The sequence below is a fragment of the Pteropus medius genome, unplaced genomic scaffold (assembly GCF_902729225.1).
Source record: "Pteropus medius unplaced genomic scaffold, Ma_sr-lr_union100, whole genome shotgun sequence".
In the NCBI taxonomy this organism is placed as follows: Eukaryota; Metazoa; Chordata; class Mammalia; order Chiroptera; family Pteropodidae; genus Pteropus; species Pteropus medius.
Window position 1 is genome coordinate 1,131,800 of NW_024344436.1, and position 18,910 is coordinate 1,150,709.

The 18,910-nt window shown below is 42.0% G+C and overlaps 1 protein-coding gene across 4 annotated transcripts in view; it reads left to right on the forward strand.

The window, feature by feature from the left end:
- The window catches only part of ETS1 (ETS proto-oncogene 1, transcription factor), a 121,981-nt gene that overhangs the window by 92,069 nt on the left and 11,002 nt on the right, over positions 1 to 18,910 (forward strand). For 2 of the 4 annotated variants that reach the window (XM_039872728.1, XM_039872729.1), the window contains 3 exons: positions 2,457 to 2,534; positions 3,512 to 3,760; positions 8,076 to 8,336. In XM_039872728.1, coding sequence (XP_039728662.1) covers positions 2,457 to 2,534; positions 3,512 to 3,760; positions 8,076 to 8,336 — 588 coding nt within the window. The remainder of the gene's footprint in view (positions 1 to 2,456; positions 2,535 to 3,511; positions 3,761 to 8,075; positions 8,337 to 18,910) is intronic. The other 2 variants (XM_039872730.1, XM_039872731.1) reach the window with 1 other exon arrangement.

An 18,910-nucleotide genomic window follows, 5' to 3' on the forward strand; every position in this document is an offset into this window, starting at 1 on the left:
ATCAGCAGTGCCCACAGCCAGCTCCAAGATGGTTTTTTTTTTTTTTTTTTTTTCTGTCAATCTTAATGCATACTCTCTTAATCCATGGCAATGTGGTACCTGGCCATTCCTACCAGAAAGCTTAGTTTCTCAGAGCTTATTAATAAGACAGGCTTCTCAGCTCACTAGCTGGATTGGAATTGTAGTAGTGTGGTATACCTTTTTCATCTGGAGCAGAAACTGGGGTTATGTCAGGACGCTGTGTTGCAACCTTGTAATGACATGGCCTTCCCTACCAGCCTCTTCCAACCTTTTTGGACCAAGTGACTCATGTACCACAGTCCTGGCTGAGTATAGAAACAGCAGCAGGCGGCAAACTTGGGTGTTTTTGCGCTTATTTTTCTGAATTTCTTCTTAAAATAAATTGCAGTTACCAGCAGTCAGCAGTGCCCTCCAGCTGACTGTAAGCCTAGAAGCCCGTTGCCCTCTCTGACCCAGGCCCACCCTTTCTCTGTGGTCACTAGCTCCAACCCTTGGCGCAGACACTGGGGGCAGGGAGCAAAGCTCAGGATTAGCACTTTATTCCATATAATACCTTCCTTTGTTTAAGGATATTTTGCACTCTGCAGTGCTCAAGAGGGACCTAAATTAGATTTCTCTGGGCACAGAAGTGTTATCTTTCTTCCTTCTCTTCAGCTTCTGCTAAAAAATAAATAAATAAACACAGTCAGGAACTAGGTGACTCTTGCTGTGGCTGCCCTGGCCGAGGACCGCGGGGCAGCTGCACAGCCTTCCCTGAAACACTGACATGTCTTCCATGTAACTGCACAAACACCTACTCATACGTGTTGATCTGAGCAACCTGTTTACAGAGGGAAAAGATATGGCAGGCTCATAACAGGTCTGATGTGACTATTGGCTTATAAACACAGCAGTGGATCCTACCAGACCGTGCAACCCAAATATCTTCTGCTAATACACTGTTTCTCTCTATTTATCACCATGGAGTGCCCAGGGGTTCTGGAGTGTCTAAGCCTGCTTTTTAACATAGTCAGAATTAATATCTATAAAGCATCTTCTTATTTTCAGAGTGCTTTAAAATATATCTTCCCTTTGGATTCTCACAACAACCCTGTGAGATAGAAGGGGCAAGTACTATGAGTGTCCCCATCTGTAAAGTGAGGACAGCCTAGATTATTGACTCATTTCCTAGGTCTTTTCAATTTCACTTTTTTCCCTATGTTCTTTGTATGATAATATGGACTCACGGGGGAGCTTCTGGTTCCCGATTCAGCTTTGGCTTACCTTTCTGCAAAGGAATAATTTAAGAGAACTTAGGAGCATGGGAAATAATTGAGTATCTTTGAGAACAAAGTCATGCCATCCCACCCATGTTCTTTTGAAAGAGGCAGTTGAGGATCATCTCTCTTCAGATCCTTGAAGAGCTGAGCGAGATGTTTGTATTGAGGCTACAGCTTTCGTTCTGTAATTAAACTAAAGCAACACAGCACGAGAAGAACATAGCTGTTTGGGGTGGAGTAGAAGGCCAAAGGTGCAGGGGGTGTTTCAATCTGATAAGCTCCTAAAGCAAATTTTAATCATTTTATCTCAGCTGGGAACTGTTTTTCTGTGCAGGCATAAACTTGTTTTCCCAGCAGCCTCTGCTCCCAACAAGCTATCAGATACCTGAGGAAAAACCCAAACCAACATTCTCTCTTTGTCTGATTCTGACAGTGAAATGGAATCAGACTATTCCATACAATGGTCAGAGGCCAGACAATTTGATTCCAGGGCAACTGGAGGATCTACAAAGCTCACCTTAGTTCAGCGGCAGCCTTTCTAGTTACCTCCGTCTGCATTCCTTTCTCATTCCTGGGGAAGTTGGCACCTGCTAGCAGTTTGGTTATGTTGCTCTTCTCTGTTTTTGCATGAGCCCTATCTTATTTCACCAATAGTTACCTTACCAGTGTTCTGCTTCTTATCTGGTCCTGAACTTGAAATCTGAGGGCAATGGAAAAACCACATAACAAAAAACAGACATGTGTTGGAAAAAATGGAGACTATAAAATCTACCTGCCTAAATATTATACTATATTTCTGAGAAGTTTTAGAGCTAATCAGTTTGAGCACTGGTAACTTCCCAAGATGTCCTCTAGGCTTTGGTGCTGATTATGGTCCACCCATGCATCAGGAGTGCAGAATGTCGCCCCAGTCCGTAGAGATTACTCACTGATGCTCTTTCCAAGATATTAAATCCCATTTTGCAGCTACTGAAATAGCAAACTTAGCCATGCTTTTGTGATCTCAGCTCTAGACAAGGCCCCAGTTAGAGTACACTCACAGACCAACGCAGTTAACGAACATGCAGATTTCTTAGAAGAGGGACTGAGATCATTGTGGTCCTCGCGTCCAAGACCGTTTTAGGCCAAACTTGCATGTTGACCTCTCTGTTTCATTCCCTACCCTGTCTGTTGCAGAGGATGTGAAACCATATCAAGTTAATGGAGTCAACCCTACCTACCCAGAATCCCGTTATACCTCGGATTACTTCATTAGTAAGTTCACCTTCCACTGTTGTTTTCTCATCTTGCTCATCACTGTAATGAGGACTTTGGAAAGGATCCCTGTCCCGGTTGAGCTCAGGCTCCATCATGGTAATTCTAAGGAAAACAATAGTTTCTTAAATGTAGACTATTTGTTATTTATTTTATTTTTCCCACAAAGCACAACGCTTCAACCTATTTACATATTTTACTTACCTGCAAGCTCCTACTTACTAGAATCTCTGTCTGATATCATCAGCATAAAGGTCACAGAGAAACTACATCCTGCTCCATAAACTTTGAGCTTGTGTGATCCTGTGTGCTGTTGAGGCCATAGAAGTTTGGGTTTGAGATCTGGTCGTGTCCCCCGTTCTGTTCCTTTTACTATTGGATATGACAGCATTTCCTCTGAAATGCTTCCTGAAGAAGTGCCATGTGGCTTCAAATTCTACTTTGGAATATCAAGCCTTCTCTCTTCGAGTATGTGACACCTAACCGTACTGGAGAGGTGGCCAGAGGAAGAGTGTTAGTATAGAGCACTTCTTATCTGATGGTCTTGCTTCCAAAGGGACTTTAAAGCAGGTTTGTTTTTGTTTTATCTTTTCACTCTATTATGGTTTTTATTCTAACAACAACAGTGATATTAACTACTATGTAGCGAGAGTTTATTGTTTGCCAGAAATGTTGGTAGGCATTTTACATATATATTCTCATTTGATTTTCATCACAACACTCTGAGGAGGATTGTAATCGTACCTATTTTAGAAATGAGGAAATTAAGTCAGAAAAGGAGGTATCTTGTCAAGGGCTGTAGCTGTTAAGTAGTGGAGCAAGGTTAAAAATCCAGGCCCTTCTCACTTAAAATATTTTCCTTTTACTCTCAGGTAGTCAGCTTGTTTCACATCGTGGGGCCATCGTAAATGTGAAGAACTGATTATTTTAGGTACACATCTCTCCTTTCTTCAATTGCGCACACTCTCTGTTTCTAGGCTATGGTATCGAGCATGCTCAGTGTGTTCCTCCCTCGGAGTTCTCGGAGCCTAGCTTCATCACAGAGTCCTACCAGACGCTCCATCCCATCAGCTCAGAGGAGCTCCTCTCCCTCAAGTATGAGAACGACTACCCCTCAGTTATTCTTCGGGACCCTCTGCAGACAGACACCTTGCAGACTGACTACTTTGCCATCAAACAAGAAGTTGTGACACCAGACAACATGTGCATGGGGAGGACCAGTCGTGGTAGGTCAGATTTCTTCTCTAGAAACTCTTGGGTTTCCAGGAATTATTTAACTGTGAGTTTTTCAGGTCCCATTTTTGTCCCTCACTGTTGGCCCTGTATATTCCTGAGTTTCAGCCTTTTCATCTTAGAATGTGTAGACATTAAAAACTTTCCATCAGGAAGTTTTAGTCAAGTTCATCAAGATGACAGACCATGAGTCCATGGTGGAATTGAAATTCAGCAGGTTGACCAATCAAATTTTGTACTTGGGTAAAATATTTTACCAAATAAAAACTCTAGTTGAATGTGGTGGTTTTATTAAGGTATGCTTAATTTTTTTGAGAGGATTTTGCTTAAGAGGGACACAATCTAATAAAAATGATTCAGATGACCTGGAGAGCTCTTAGTTTCACACGTGCCCTGATGTTCCCCAGGCCATTTTTGGGTCAGACTGGAGATCTTCCTGCCTGGTATCTTAATGACATCTGTTGCTCAGCCCAGGCTCTCAAGCCTCCTGTGACTTCTTTGGTTTGGGAAGATACAAGAATGGTTAACCAACGGTTTATTTGGAACCAGTCATCAACAGTGTGGTGAAAGTGTGTATTTAGTGAGAGGACCTAGGAAAGAGGTAGCCAGTGGCTTCTAAAAGAAGGTACTCTTGTTGACATGACTATTATGACAATGATAAAATATTCACTAACAGTGAAGTAAATGTTTCAAAATAGAGCTTTAATAGAGCTTGATTTGTAAATCAACAAAGGTCAAATATACCCAAGTTTTAAGATCAGGACATAAACACCCAGAGGGGCAGCCCACATACTAAAGTATGTAGATAGATAGTTTTGCTTCTGAGAGAAGTGCATTCCATCATAAGGAGGGATTTGTGTATCCAGGAAGCACTAGCTGATTTCTATAAAGTCGAAAAAGATGACTGTTGCGGTAGATAAATGGGAAAGAATTACAAACAGGAAGGGGAACAGGAGAAAGCCCATCCAGGGGCTCAGAGGGCTTTGCTCACGGAAGTCAGGCTTGGCCGGCCTCCTAGTGATTTCTGCTTGGTGATCACCCTGTTACTTACTCTGAGGCTCTTGGAGGAGAGCCCAAAGGCATCTTTACTTTGAAGAGTCACCCATTAGCATCATGGGCCGTATACCTTATCATCTTCTTTGAGTGTTCAGGTTCACTCTTCCTCCCAGAAGGCCTCTGGACAACCAGCATGCCCTGCATAGGGAAAGTCCCTAGCAAAATCATAACCTGTAATCTTTCTGCTTCTTGCCCCAGGGTGTTTGTGTTGCAGACTGAAGGGGATGGGTGGGATCAGTTTGCCTTCCCCTTTCTGATTCTTTTTTATTTATTTTTGGATGTGTGTCTATTTACATACACAAGTGTGTATGTGTATCTTTTTTTCTCAGGCGAGGCAGAGCATTAGAACAACTTTCTTTCTCATGGGGCTTTCTGATCATCTGTGTGATGAGGCTGAGCCTGAGGGTTTGGGCCTCAGCCATGTTGTAACTTTGGGTAGATCTGCTGTCACATGTTTTTAAATTGCATCTGGCTTTGCATTTGTATAATTGTCACTTCTCCTTCTCCTTCTCTTCGTTCTTGGCCTTAGTTCTCACCACCTCTTCAACCCCAAATTAATAACTGTGGAGCGGATAGTGACCCGTACAAAGGGACATGAGTTATTTCTCTCTGGGCTCATTCTTCCACTCTCACATCAAGCTTCAGACCACACAAACTTGAGGGGCAGACTGTCCTGTCACAACTGCTTTTTGCATGTTAGAAGTGCTACAAACAGGACATATCTTAAGGGCCGATTGACTCTGACGTGGTATGATTGGTCTAGAATGAAAGCATTACTGTTAGCTGATTAATATCAATAATAATAATAGTGTTCATGTACTTCATTATAGCGCACAGAGTGCTCCTCTGTCCCACCTACTTGGACTCTGAGAACTGCTTAGTGCTCGTCTGTTCAGGCGGTTGCTGGGGGGCTTCCCCATCTGCTATTTGAGTGCTCTGAGGTCTGCTTGGTGGAGTCAGATAGCTTTAGAAGGACCTTGCTGAGACACTTCCCAGGAAAGCTGGCCAGGGGACAGCTTAGTGGGCACGTGCTTCCCTGCATGAGCACAGTAGCACAACTGAATGTCTAATCCAGTTGGATTTGACCCATTTTTGGAGAAAATGCCCGTAAACGAAGGTTCCCAGCTCCAGGATTGTGAAATAGGGGTAAAACGAAAGCAGCTTACTGCTGTAGACCACAGCTCCCAACGGAGTTGCATTTGGCTCATGTTTGAGAAGCTGCCAGAGGGTGGTTATGCCCAGGTTAGTGCCCTCGCTCTTTGGGATGCCTTGGAAGCACAACAGTCTGCTCGTGGAAATTCCATTCTCCGTGCCCTCCAAATATAAAAGTGGCTGATGGAGATAGAATCATTTCAGAGAGACTTTAGTGTAAATATTGCCTAAATATCATTGACTCGGTGGGGTGTTCTTAATGAAAACATAAATTCTCTTTCTTAGGCTTTTGGTGTGTTTGTCCCACAGAGAAATTGAATGACCATCAATATGGGTAGCTGGTGTGAGTGAATACCTTTGAAGTAGCTGCCAAAAATGTCTTCTTGTGTTAAAAAGTGGCTATTGCATTCTGGCTGTTTTCTGGAGTCTTGTAATGTGAATTTCTGGAAGGGACAATTCCTTCACTTTTTAAATAATAATGAAGAGTTGCGAATGTGACAGTGAACTGGGTAGGCAGGGCTGATAACTCTATGAAGCTCTTCAGTTTGCCTTCTGGACGTTACCCTTCTTTGAATGGACTTTTGGAGAAAGGACTAAGAAGCAGCAGATAAATAACTAACTGCCTTTCTGTTATAAGCAGTATTGGAGGAATAAGGGGTTCAGGAAATCTACAACAGTAAATTATACAAAAATTACATATTTAACTAAATATCTTTTATCTGAGATTTTAAAAAATTAGAGAGCAACATGTCTCCCTAATTATTATATATTTACTTTTGGTTTGGATACCAATATTAAATATTTGAATTTCATTGTTTTAACCAATCTCTAGCCACTATTAAGAAAGGGGAGAATATACCAAAACCACACTAGTATCTGGTAGTATTGGCCAATCTTATTCCGGGATTTAAATCTTATAGTAGATCAGCTACCCCTGAACAGTTGAGAGTTGATTTATAGATATTTCTACATACAAGTTTGTCACATCCTTTGCCTCATGACTTGTGCTGAGTTGAGGTGGCCATTTAGTCCCCCAGGATTTAGTTTAGGTTACCTAAAAAGTATCCGAAAGTAAAGCATAGAAAATATTCCCATGAGCCTTTTTTAGCTCTTAGATGTATTGTCCTCCAAAATTTTTGTTTGTTAGCCTCCTTTTTAATGGCGCATTTGCCAATGGAATTTCTCTTGGAGCTATTATGCAATGATGGCAGCTGTTTATAACCTGGTTTGGGAAATTAATGAACTTGCATGATCTTGTGGTCAGTTAAGAATGCCTTAAGCAACTCAAAGAGTAAAGGATTTCTGACATTGCTATAGACTTTAACTCTTTCGTCAACTCCTTTGTTTTATATTGCCCACACTTCCTCAATGAAGTATAAATTTCAAGAACAAAATTGTACTTGGAAAGAATAATCAGTATTGATTTCTGTTTAGAAGAGTGATTTTTTTTTTTTTTAATCTCCTGGAAAGAAACATCTCATAACTTCTTTCTCTGTTTGAGGTGGTACATGTATTTCATTTTAAAATAGTATTTGGAAAAAAATGCTAAAAAATAACACTTTAGCTCCAAGGTCAAGGAAGGTCAGTCTGCTCTTAGTCTAATGGAATTTTTTTTTCTTATGACCAAAATATTTTGCCAAATTGGGCCTTTTGAAATCATCTCATTGGGTTAAGTCGGAGTAGGGAATTGAGCCTGACACCGCTCTGATTTCTTCATCTATTCATTAGGTCTAATACATCAGCTAGAAATCCCACAATAACATGTCTGAGTCTTAGTTTTTAGGTTTCTGGCTCTAGGGTTCTTGAGGTCCCAGGCATTGCCGTGTCCCTCTGACAGGTATGAGCAGCATTTGACTCTGAATTTCTGCCCCAGAAGCCATAGAACAAGACAGCACCGTTCAGTGGGCTCCCAGATTGCGGGCCACACAGACCCTCTTCCCCAGAGGAAAACCATGAGCTTTCATTCCCACTGGCCTCTCCCTTCTTCCATCTCTCCTGTGGATCTGATGAGCAACCTGTCCTCACTAAGAGGGTTTTTACAGTTGTCTTTTCCCAACCCCTCCTCCCCTGCCCTCTTCCCACCTCCCCCTTTACCTCTAGGTAAACTCGGGGGCCAGGACTCTTTTGAGAGCATAGAGAGCTACGATAGTTGTGACCGCCTCACCCAGTCCTGGAGCAGCCAGTCATCTTTCAACAGCCTGCAGCGCGTTCCCTCCTATGACAGCTTCGACTCCGAGGACTATCCAGCCGCCCTGCCCAACCACAAGCCCAAGGGCACCTTCAAGGACTATGTGCGTGACCGTGCTGACCTCAACAAGGACAAGCCTGTCATTCCTGCTGCTGCCCTGGCTGGCTACACAGGTAGGCGTCTGCCCCTACCTCTGTAGCCTCTGTGTGTGTTGCTGTGGGTGGGCTCAGTGGAAGGCACTGTGTGCACATTCCCAGAGACTGAGGTCGACTCTTTCTTTTTGTGAATCAAGAGAAGCAGACTCTAAGAGGTCTGCTCAGTCTCTCAAGCCCCTCCATTTGTGAATAGCCATTGATTGTTGGAAGCAAATAGTATCATTCTGTCCCAAGGGATTATTTCCAAAAGTGGTAGGAAAAGCTTAGATTTTAGACTTTTCCCACATTTTGGGGAAGGGAACTACATTCACTTGGTGTTTCTGGAAACTCTGCCTAGTGGCTGAGCATCAAGGGACTTTTTCTCGCCTGCTCTTGGGAGGTCTTTTTAAACACAAAACCAGCAGTAGCATCTCTCAAAACATCACTGAGTGGCCTACGTTCTGGACTCTTCTGTAGTGGAGTATTCATTAGGCTGGCTGTTCAGATGGTCCTTAGTCATCCTCAGATCCCATCAGATTCTGGTCTGTGTAGGAAACCTTTTTCCTCACTTAGCTTTATTATTGATTTTATTCCAGGAGTAAAAGTTATAGTAGTAGTGAATGAAGAAATGTATGCTGAGAGCTCGAGCTTTGAGTGAGAGTCTAGTAATAGAGCATAACAATTCATGTCCAAATAAACTTTAGTGCATATGCTGCCTACCCCTGGAAACGTTTGCAAAGTATATCGGAGCCATATCCAGGGAGCATTATCATGTTAATTATCAGATCCTTTCTGAAAGACTGTAGCGTTTTGTAACAAGTAGAAATTGTGTTGTGAGTAGAGCTTATTTTAAGCTTTGATTTCTCATCTTTGGTCTAGGCCTTGATGCTATTGTAATTTTCTCCATTCTGGACAGGTCTCCATGTGGGGACCCTTTGTGTGAATGAAGATAAACAGCAAAATCTATGGAGGTATCTGTCTTATCTGAAGAGTGTGCTACATCTTTGTTCTTGTGTCAGGGAAGTCTCAGATTTTTACTAGGAAAACCAGCCAACCTTTGAGAACAACTCAAATGCTTAAAAAATAACTCTTTTTTCGAAGACAGGAGTGGAGTGTGCCTTTTATGTTGCAGTCCACGTGGCTGCTAGTACAAGTCCAGAGCATGCATAGGTGCTCGGGAATTATGTCCGTGTTTTGAGGTAGCGACAAGGTCTGTATACAGAGCCATGGGCCAGAAAGGAGGAACTTTAAGGTCCCCCACTCTGTTCATTCTACCATATCTTCCTTGGTCTCTGCTTGAATGTCATTAGTATGTGGGAACTTGCTACTTTTGAAGGGACTGCTTTCCCATCTCTGTAGAGCAGACTATTAGAAAGTTCTCCTGTTTCCATAATGACATCTGGAATGAAGAAAAGTAAATTAAGCACTCTTTCAAGATGTACAGGAGTGCTGACTCCTGTAGTTATAAGCATAGCTGCAGGTATTTTAAGAACTAGACTCCAGTTGGATACACTGATGGAGAGGAGAAGTGCTGCTTAATTGGGAATAGGAAGGAAAGGCCGAGGTGGCTGTAAGATGACTGTAGGCTCCGGAGGTGGCAGATACCTCTAGCTGGGTGTGCTTGCTTCTGTTCGTGGGGTGCAGGGAACACTATGCTCTGTCACTTGCCCAAGCGTAAAGGCCAAGGCCAAGTACAACTTCAACCCTAACTTCCAGTACCAAATCTTCAACTTCGTTTCCCCTTATTAAAGGTATTTCTTCATTCTCTCTGGCGTATCACCACTATAACTACCATTCACATCCATGACCATAATTCTTTTCCCATGATCGTTTTTATCATTCTCTCTTATTTCATATGTATCTTGAAAATTTTGCTAGTTAGGGCAGTTTTGTGAATGATGAGATTAAATAAACTGACTTGAAATCCTAAAGTTTGGATTATGGCCAAAGAAAGTCTTATGATTTAGGTCAGCCTTCATGGGATGAGATTCTCGTAATGATCCATGGTGACGCTACAAAGGTTTCTAGGAATGGTGAAAGCTTGATTTCCACCTCAAATGAAACTGTTCTAAAAGTGTTGCATGCCTTAGTAATTTGATTTTCTATATGGGAGAAGCCTACAGAGCTAATAGTCTACAAAAGTGACTTAAAGGATTTTGTGTAAGATGATTTTAGTAACTCGATGAGAATTATCTGAGAGTCAGAAGATCTTTCCAAGTGTCTCAGTTTCAACGAGAGAAGAAAAGGGATGAATTGTAAATTCTAAGGACTAGGAATGAGTGTCAAGTACAAATTAGGGACATGAATGGCCATCAACATAGCCAACACCAAAAGCCACCTGTGGGGCTTCTCTGGCAATCCAAGTTCAGAGACAGATAAAAGCATCAAAAGTTCTTTTCAGTATATATATGTGTGCGTGTATATAAGTTTATATATATATATATATAATGTCCTGGAGGTCTGAGTTATGTTTGCCTCTTTATTTGGATACACTGTTTTTAATAGGTACTCCTTCCTTCCTTCCTTCCTTCCTTCCTTCCTTCCTTTCCTTCCTTCCTTCCTTCCTTCCTTCCTTCCTTCCGCCTCCCTCCTCTCCCTCCTCCCCCTCCCTCCGCTCTGTCTGGGAATAAAATATTAGTGAGTAGAAGAAAATGAGGGTGACTATTAATTACAGGTCTCAAAGACTAAAATAGTCATTTGAATTAAAACATTTTTAAGAATCTACCATTCAGTTGGTGGATTCAACTTTTACTACTCTCTCACATGGTAGTGAGAACAATAGCCCAGAAAACAGAAGTCCTCAGTTCTCCCTCCCAACTCTAACATACTGTGTGATTTTAGGCAAATTTACCTTGTACCCTTTTCTACTTTTAGTGAAGTAGAAGTGTTCATCCTTATCTTGGTGGTAGGAGATCCGTGAAAATTGAACTAAATCAATTAAGCAAATGAGCGCTAGACGTTGTGCTAGACATAGGAGAAAAAAGAGCTCAGTAACCAATCAGTTATTTCAACAAATGTTTCCAAGCACATGTCGAGTGCAGATAAGTGCCGGTTGCTTTTCAGGGTTCACTGTCTTGTCAAATTCAATATATTGTAATTGTCTTGAGACTTGAATTGGATTTTCTTACTGCTGTGGTCTGAATGAAGGTCAGGATTTGTTAGGCATGTTGGAGGTAGCACAGATTTCGATGGCTTTTTCCTCTGCTTAATGCCTGGTGAACATCTGCTCACACTGCAAATTGTTCTACGTGGTGGTTCCTTGCTCTTGTACCCTCATTGTGGCCTCTTCTCACTTTATACCCATTCAGCCCCTTCCGCTGCCCGAGGAGCAGGCAGTGACTGGAATTCCTACAATCGGGTCACTGTCCTTATGCAGACATGAACTAAACAGGAATTAAAATTTTGAAGAATGCTTTGGAAAGTGGAAGTTATTGTATAAGTGTTGACAAAATTTTTTATTGCTCATAAAAGTTACACCTATTTTCTGTCTCAAGTTCTGCCCCCGCCTTTTCTGTTTGTTCTCTAAAAATTTGATTGTTGCAGAGTATGTGTGGCCACATGGTACGAGCACTTGTACCCTTCTATCACTAATTCTTGGCCTGAACGGAAGGGTGTATGTATAGATTCTCTGAGCTGGTAACAGAATCCGTTTTCCTGCTATTACAGTAGATGCCTAGGTCTTCATCCATGTCACCTTCAAAGGAGTGCATTTTACTTCTTTGTATGATGTCTTAGTTACTGCACTGTAAGTGTGGAAATCAGTTAGAAACTGAATTTTCACATTCTCTTGCACAGTTACATTCTTCCTCCAAAGATAAGAAAATTGCATCAACCTTCACTGGGCTCCCATGGCAACTTGTTAAATTAGGTCAAGATGTGGGGGCAGATAACATGGCTTGAAAGCCTGCCTGTTAGCTGAGTTAAGAATACATCAAATGCAATATTGGCTTCCGCCAAAATGTACCTTCTTACCTTACTGTGAACTGCTTACGGTTATCAAACTGATACAATCAGAAAGCTCCATTTTCTCTTGTTCGAAGATACATTATGAACCCTATCTAATTAACAAAACAATCTAACGCTAGTGGCCCTGTTTTCTATATATGTGATAGACCTAAGCAAAATGCTTTCCAGTTACTTGAAAAACATCGGCATGTCTGATTTTGTTTTCCAATTTCAGTAGGCATAGAATATTACACTACATTGTTAGTATCCTCTCTTTTACTCTGTCCCTCCAGCCTCATTTTATAGATAATGATACTGGGGCATAAAAAATGACTTATTCAAGGCCACCTAATTGCAACCTGCACAGAAGTAGCTCCTGAACTGAATTTTAAGTGCCAGATGTCTCACCTGCATGTGAAATCTTTCCCCATATTAAGGAATGAAAACACTCATTGGTTATCTAGTTGCTTTCCTAGAGCAGATTAGGGGCCTTGTCTCCTGCTGGTCACTAATTAACACTGTACCTATGTGAGTTAGGGGAATGGAGGAGGGGCCAGGGCTAGCCTTTGGCTTCAGTCCAAAGTTATTGGTCTGTAAATCACCTTTATCCAACTTCATTTCTGATTGCCAGACTTTGCCAACGATAAGGACTCCATTCCTATCACTTCTGTGATTGTTATTGAGCTGGCCTGGTGGGAATGCTCTTGTCAATATCCAGATGTATCAGGCTCTTTGAGTTGCAACTGTGAGTGAGGCGGTTAGGGTCTCTCTTTCATCCCGGAGCCTGAGAAAAGCTAAGCCCAAAGCCATTCATTAACTGTAATGCAATGATGTTTTATAGTGCTTTGCAGACTTGTGACTAAATAGTTCCTCAGTTTCCTAATGGCTAAATTGGGGACTGTCTGGAATTTAAATTTCAAATATTTGAGGGTGAAACAATCCTGAAAAATGGTACTAGTCTTGTAGAAAAAGAAGCCCCATACATTCCCCTACAGGCCCTCTCAAATTGCTCAGGCCTTAAATCTTTTTGCCATTTCGTAGATGTCACTATAGCCAGTCTAAAGTCATGTAAAAAGAAAGTTCCTGCAAAGCCAGAACCTGGGAGTTCTTAGTTCTGGCTCCTAGCTGAGTTTTAGGGGTCAGAAACTCAGAACTACTGCTAAAATATGTTCTCGAAAATAAACAACTTTACTGCAAAAAAAAGTGCTTTAAAGCCCTTCAATTCAGAATAAAACCTGAGATTTGGCAGTGTTACCTGAAATCACAGTTTTCTGAAGAAAAGCTAGATTGCAAAATAATCTCGATGTACTCAGGCACAAATGACAACTGTGGAAACTTTGGGCATGAGCCTACGTGCTGTTAATGAAGCGGGGAGGGGTCACCAAAGCAAATTAGTACTGCAGCCTGAATTCATACAGAAGATTTTTGCCATTCTAAACCCAAGTGGGTATGTTATTAGGAACAGTATAGAGCTTTTTAGTTTGAGGATTTATTCCCTGAGCCAAACTCTAGAATATAGTCTCTTCAGGTAGATGTTTTCCGTGTAAGATAGTTGGAATCGACTAAAGTCAAGAAGAACCAGCTTGTTGACAAGAGCATAGGACTCTGGTGCCTGATTTGTGCAGCAGCTGCCTTTTATAGGGGCCCTGAGGTCTCCTGGCCAGGCCAAGCTGGAGCTGGCTGGAGGGCTTGCAGGAGGCCATCACAGTCTCAATGCAGAGCTTCCTGGAGTAGCACTTGAATGGACAAGAGGAAAAGAACTTCACAAATGAGAAAGCAACAGAGGGTGTCTTCTCCTTTCTGGCTCAGAGGCCTTGGTGCTTATTAGCAGGTTTCAGGAAGCTGGGAAGACCTCCTCTGCCCAAGCAGAGACTTGCTGCCAGCCAGCATCTCAGGAGCTAGAGGGATTCAGATCCTCTGTGTTTGATAGTAGGTCCTACAGTGGGACATGGAAACGGTTTGGGGATCCAACTGGAGTAATGGGGTAACATGCTGCTCAGTAATGAGACTGATGGGAAAACACTTTGAAGCATTGAGGGAGGTAAACTTCCAGGAAGATTTGAGCTGGATGGGAAGAAAAGCCCCTTTCTGTTTGTTGCCTGCGTAGCATTTTCACTGCTTCTGCCTCCTAACTGATTTACTTTGTGACAGTTTTGCATAATCTTCTACCACCTGTAGAAAAAGTCACATGGTAGAGTATTTGGCTTCACTGTTAATTTTTTTTTTTTAAATATCTTTTAAAAATGTAGAAAGCAGAGGTTCCCTGTTTCTGTCTGTTGCCTTTGAAGGCCACAAGTAATACCTTGCATGCTGTCTTTGAGGTAGAAGAGGCCCATTTATAGCCCACACTATCTCAAATCTTGGTGCTATTTGCAACTCTTTGAGGCTGAGTGGGGGCCTGGACTTTGGGCAGCAGGAATCTCACAAGTTTACCTGTCTTTTCTGAGTACAGCCCCCCAGCCTGTTTTAGAGGATCTCTGAGGCTCACACCTTTGTGGTTACTGTTTCTTTAACAAAATCTACCTGTAAATGGTGGAACTGAGTGGTGACTGTGCTAGAACTCCGTTCTGTCTCCAGTTTGAAGCTTTTTGTTTTTGAAATAAAATATTTCCACTGAGCAAAATTCAGTCAGGATACTGCCGAGGCATCCACATGAGTCCTTGCTGGCTTTAGCAACACACCTTGAAGATGGCACATGGTCCCTGTTGGGAAAGGCCCTGCCAGGTGTCCCAGATATTGCTGCTGCTTTCACACCTTGGCATCTCTCTCTCTTCCCTGGTTGGCTTTCACTTTTCGGCAGAATGAGCAGTGGTTTCCCAGTATAGGGACTCGCTTGAAGAGAAGTTATACATGTCCCTGTTCTCCCTAAAGTGACTCTCCTGTGATGCCTGCTGGTTGGAAGCTCATCTGCGCCTGGTTTGTCACTTGGGTATGCCTTCAAATTTCAGTCCAGGTTAGACACATGAGAGGGTGGCCACCCCATGCTGTTTAACCACTGGTTATGTTTCAGGGGCTATATCATGTAGGAGTTAAGAGCGTGGACTTGGGAGCCAGTCAGCCTGAGCGTGTTCTGGCTTTGCCACTGACCGGCTGTGTGATTTTGGACCAGCTAACATCTCTGTGCCTCAGTTTTCTCATCTGCAAATGGTAATATTAGTAGTTCCTAGGATTGTTGTGAGAATGAAATAAATTAGTGTATGGAAAGCACCCAGAATAGTGCTGGTCTGTAGGAAGTATTCTCTATGTGCTAGTTACCACTGTTTTATATTATTCTCCAAACCTTTTGTCTTTCTAAAATCATTCTGTATTCCTTGAGGTCAGGAAACAATATGTTTTACTTATAGAATCTCAGTAATTGCTGTCAGTGTCTTGGGGCACAATAGATAGTTAATATCGGGTAGGTCATTTTAGCTCTTCAGCTCAACCCCTGTGTGTGTTAAACTCCTGCTGTGTGCTAGACTCTTTCATTGCACACTCACACGCACGCACACTCTCACACACACACATATCTTTTTAAACCTGTCATCAACAGCCACATGAGGAAGATTCTGTTATTCTCATTGTACAAATGAAGAAACCGAAGTTCAAGAGGTGGAAAGAGTTCTAGCCCAAAGTCACACAGCAACAACAAGGAAAATGCCTTTCAAAATTTTTCACAAAGTGAGACAATTAACAGGAAAATATCTGATATTAGTAGTGTATTTGTTTAGGTTTGCTAAGAAGCAGATATCAAGACATGATTGGACTTGGAATAAATTTATTGTGGTGGGGCATCTGTGAAGGACAAAGTAGGACAGAGCAAGAGAAGGCAGGGGAGCCTCCAGACTGTGCTGCAGGTCTGTTACCTGTAAAAGGAGAGAGGGAAGGAAGATTTGGGTGAGAAGAGCCTCGAACTGCAGCTCAATTCCAAGGAAGTTTTGGCCAGGCTGATGGGGAATCCTCCGGCCAGTTGCCCAGCGGAGGAGCTCCATATCTCATAAGAAGGGCCTCATGGCCCCATCATGCTCAGCCTTTGGCCGGAGCAGCCCCTAGGAAGCATGGCCTTGGTGGGGGACATGGTGGATCCAGTCAGTTATGCTCCCTGCAGCAAGAGACCTGAGTCTCATGTTGTCATAGCTGCCATAGGTCCTGTGACCACCACATCAGACCTGACTGATAAATGTGGGTTGTCAAACAGGCCAGCACAGTTTTTCTGTCTGGGTAGTTGTACAGCAGAACTCAAGACCATGGTCAATCCCAGTGCTCTTGGTGGTCAATGATAGGCTTCAGAGGTCAGCATATTGACTATGAACTAACCAACTGCATTGTCTTATGTATGACTCACCTCTTCCTGAGAGATAACGAGAGTGAAAGTGCTCCTAAGGTGAGTGAATGTGAAAGTTTAAACTCTGAAGCCAGGATGGGACGTGATTTGCTGGAAAAGTGTTCGTAGGGTACAACTATGTGGAGGTGTTTGACTTTCAGAGCTGAGGTGGGTACAGTTTCTTGTGAAGGCCCCTCGAGGCTAGATTCTCGGTCCTGTCTTCTTTAAAGGTATAGATGAGGGCATTTTCAGCTCCTCTCATTAAGGTGGCACAGAAAAGTGTTTCTTCTGCTGTTTTGTTATCCAACTTGATCTGACTTTAATGTCTGACATTCAAGGGGTGTTCAGAGATTATTTACTGGATAAATGCTTACAAAATTCAGTGCTCATATGATTATTAGGATCTAGTTCATCTCTCCAAGAATTGTAAGATGCTTAACAAGTCATTTCTCTCATCTTTGAGGTGAAGGGGGAAACTTTACCCCTCAGATAAAATACAGTCCAGAGATTGCATCAAGAATCTACTGAGAAAAGGAATTGGCTTCAGAGTTTTCAAGTTCTATTTTCTAAACCTCATCAGTGAAAACATTTTTTTTTTCTTCTTGTTACCTAGATACTTAGGAAGACATTTTCTTTAGATATTTACAGTGGTTAGAAAAAGCATTTCCTTGGTGTCTAACAAAATTCTCACCTTGTACCATCAAATCCAAACCTAACCCATTTCTTGTGACTTCTTAAAAGAATCAGTTACCTAGAAGACATCGGGAGGAAAAAGCTCTAAGGAACCCACTTCCTGACTTGAGCTTCACTGGCTTGCTGTCCAAGTCTGCATCTGAGTAGTAGGTTGAACATGGTTAGACAGAGTTCTTGGGTTTAGAGGAAAGAGGTGGCTGCATTTGAATATAGGCTGTCCCTTTAAGAGAGGAACAGTCTCCTTTCTCCTGCAGCCACCCCCACACACATGTACTTGAACACATGCAGGTGTGAGGAGCCCAAGCAAGAACAAGGGTCTTTTCTCCATACACCAAAGTAACTGTCATATTCTCAGGCCCAAGGCAGATTCCCAATGAGCCTCACTTAACTTTTGTCCCAGGTGGGGCAGCCTAGCCGACCTGTGGCCAACCAACTGGGCTTGCAGCCCAGCCTGTCTTAGAAATTGATGGCTGGACAAGACTTCCTGCTTCATCTTCAGTTAATGTTGGTGGGGTCTACCTCTAGGCCAAACGACTGACATCTGTGGGCAGTGCTGCTGAAATCTCTCCAGGTCAGCTCTCCATAATAATTAGGTAGAGCGTCCTTGGTGAGGAGCATAAGTGATTAGGGAAAAAAAGCACATTGGGGAAAAGAGGATCTAAATCTGTCTGTGGTAAAGATTTCCCCAAACCATAAATGTCTGTGATACTTTCACTTGCAAAGCAGCTTGCATCTGCTCTTTTTGGGCCTACCTACTTTGAATTAGAGCAAGAACTTAACAGAGTTATTCCTAACTTTAAAAAAATCTTAACTAGTTATTCTCATCTACGGTATTGAAGGCATTTTACAATGGTATATTTTAATCTTTTTTTTTTGTCTCCAACTTTCTCTTTTTCCGAAGTTGCCAATAAAAGGCCAGTTTAATTCTTGGAAGGATAATTGAATTTTATCTAGTACTTCTGCTGTTTTCAATTCCATCTTTTTTTCTTATCTTTCTTTGAAAAGTCCGCTTTTAAAAATATTTTTTTCTGTTGTTTCATTCTTCTCTTTAATTTCATTGTTGTATTTTATATTGTTCTGCACTGTGGTCACCATATGTATAATTTTTTCCCTCATGATTGAGACTTAATTTATTTTAAGGTAGAAAGTAGCAGAGATTGCTATTTACGTTTTAGAGATGGGAAAACTAAAGCCCAGAGAGGTTAAGTAAGTTACCTAAGATCACACAGTGAATCAGGGAGGAAACACAGTGGATCAAAGCCCTGGACCCTTGATTCCCTATTTTGGGCTTCCACAAAGGCATGTTACTATTTTGATTTTATAGGATACTGTCTGCTGTCATAGTCCTCCATTGCTTGACATGCTTTATTATTATTTTTAATACTTTTTTCTTTCTTTTGGTCTTCCCCATCAGCAACATGGACTTGACGTCAAAGGCTGGTTTTATTAATTGGAGAGCTGTTTTCTAACTTGTTTCCATTTTTAGATATTGGCTATTCTATTTCAGCATTTAAATAGATGCTAGTTCATGACGATATCGTCCATCATGACGTTCATGTGTTTTTTAAGCATCTGTTAGAATGTTCTCTGTAGTTCTGAGTTGAATTTTTAGACTTATATCTCCAATTGCTGCCCTTGAGTTACTAGCCATTAATAAAGGAACATATATGTA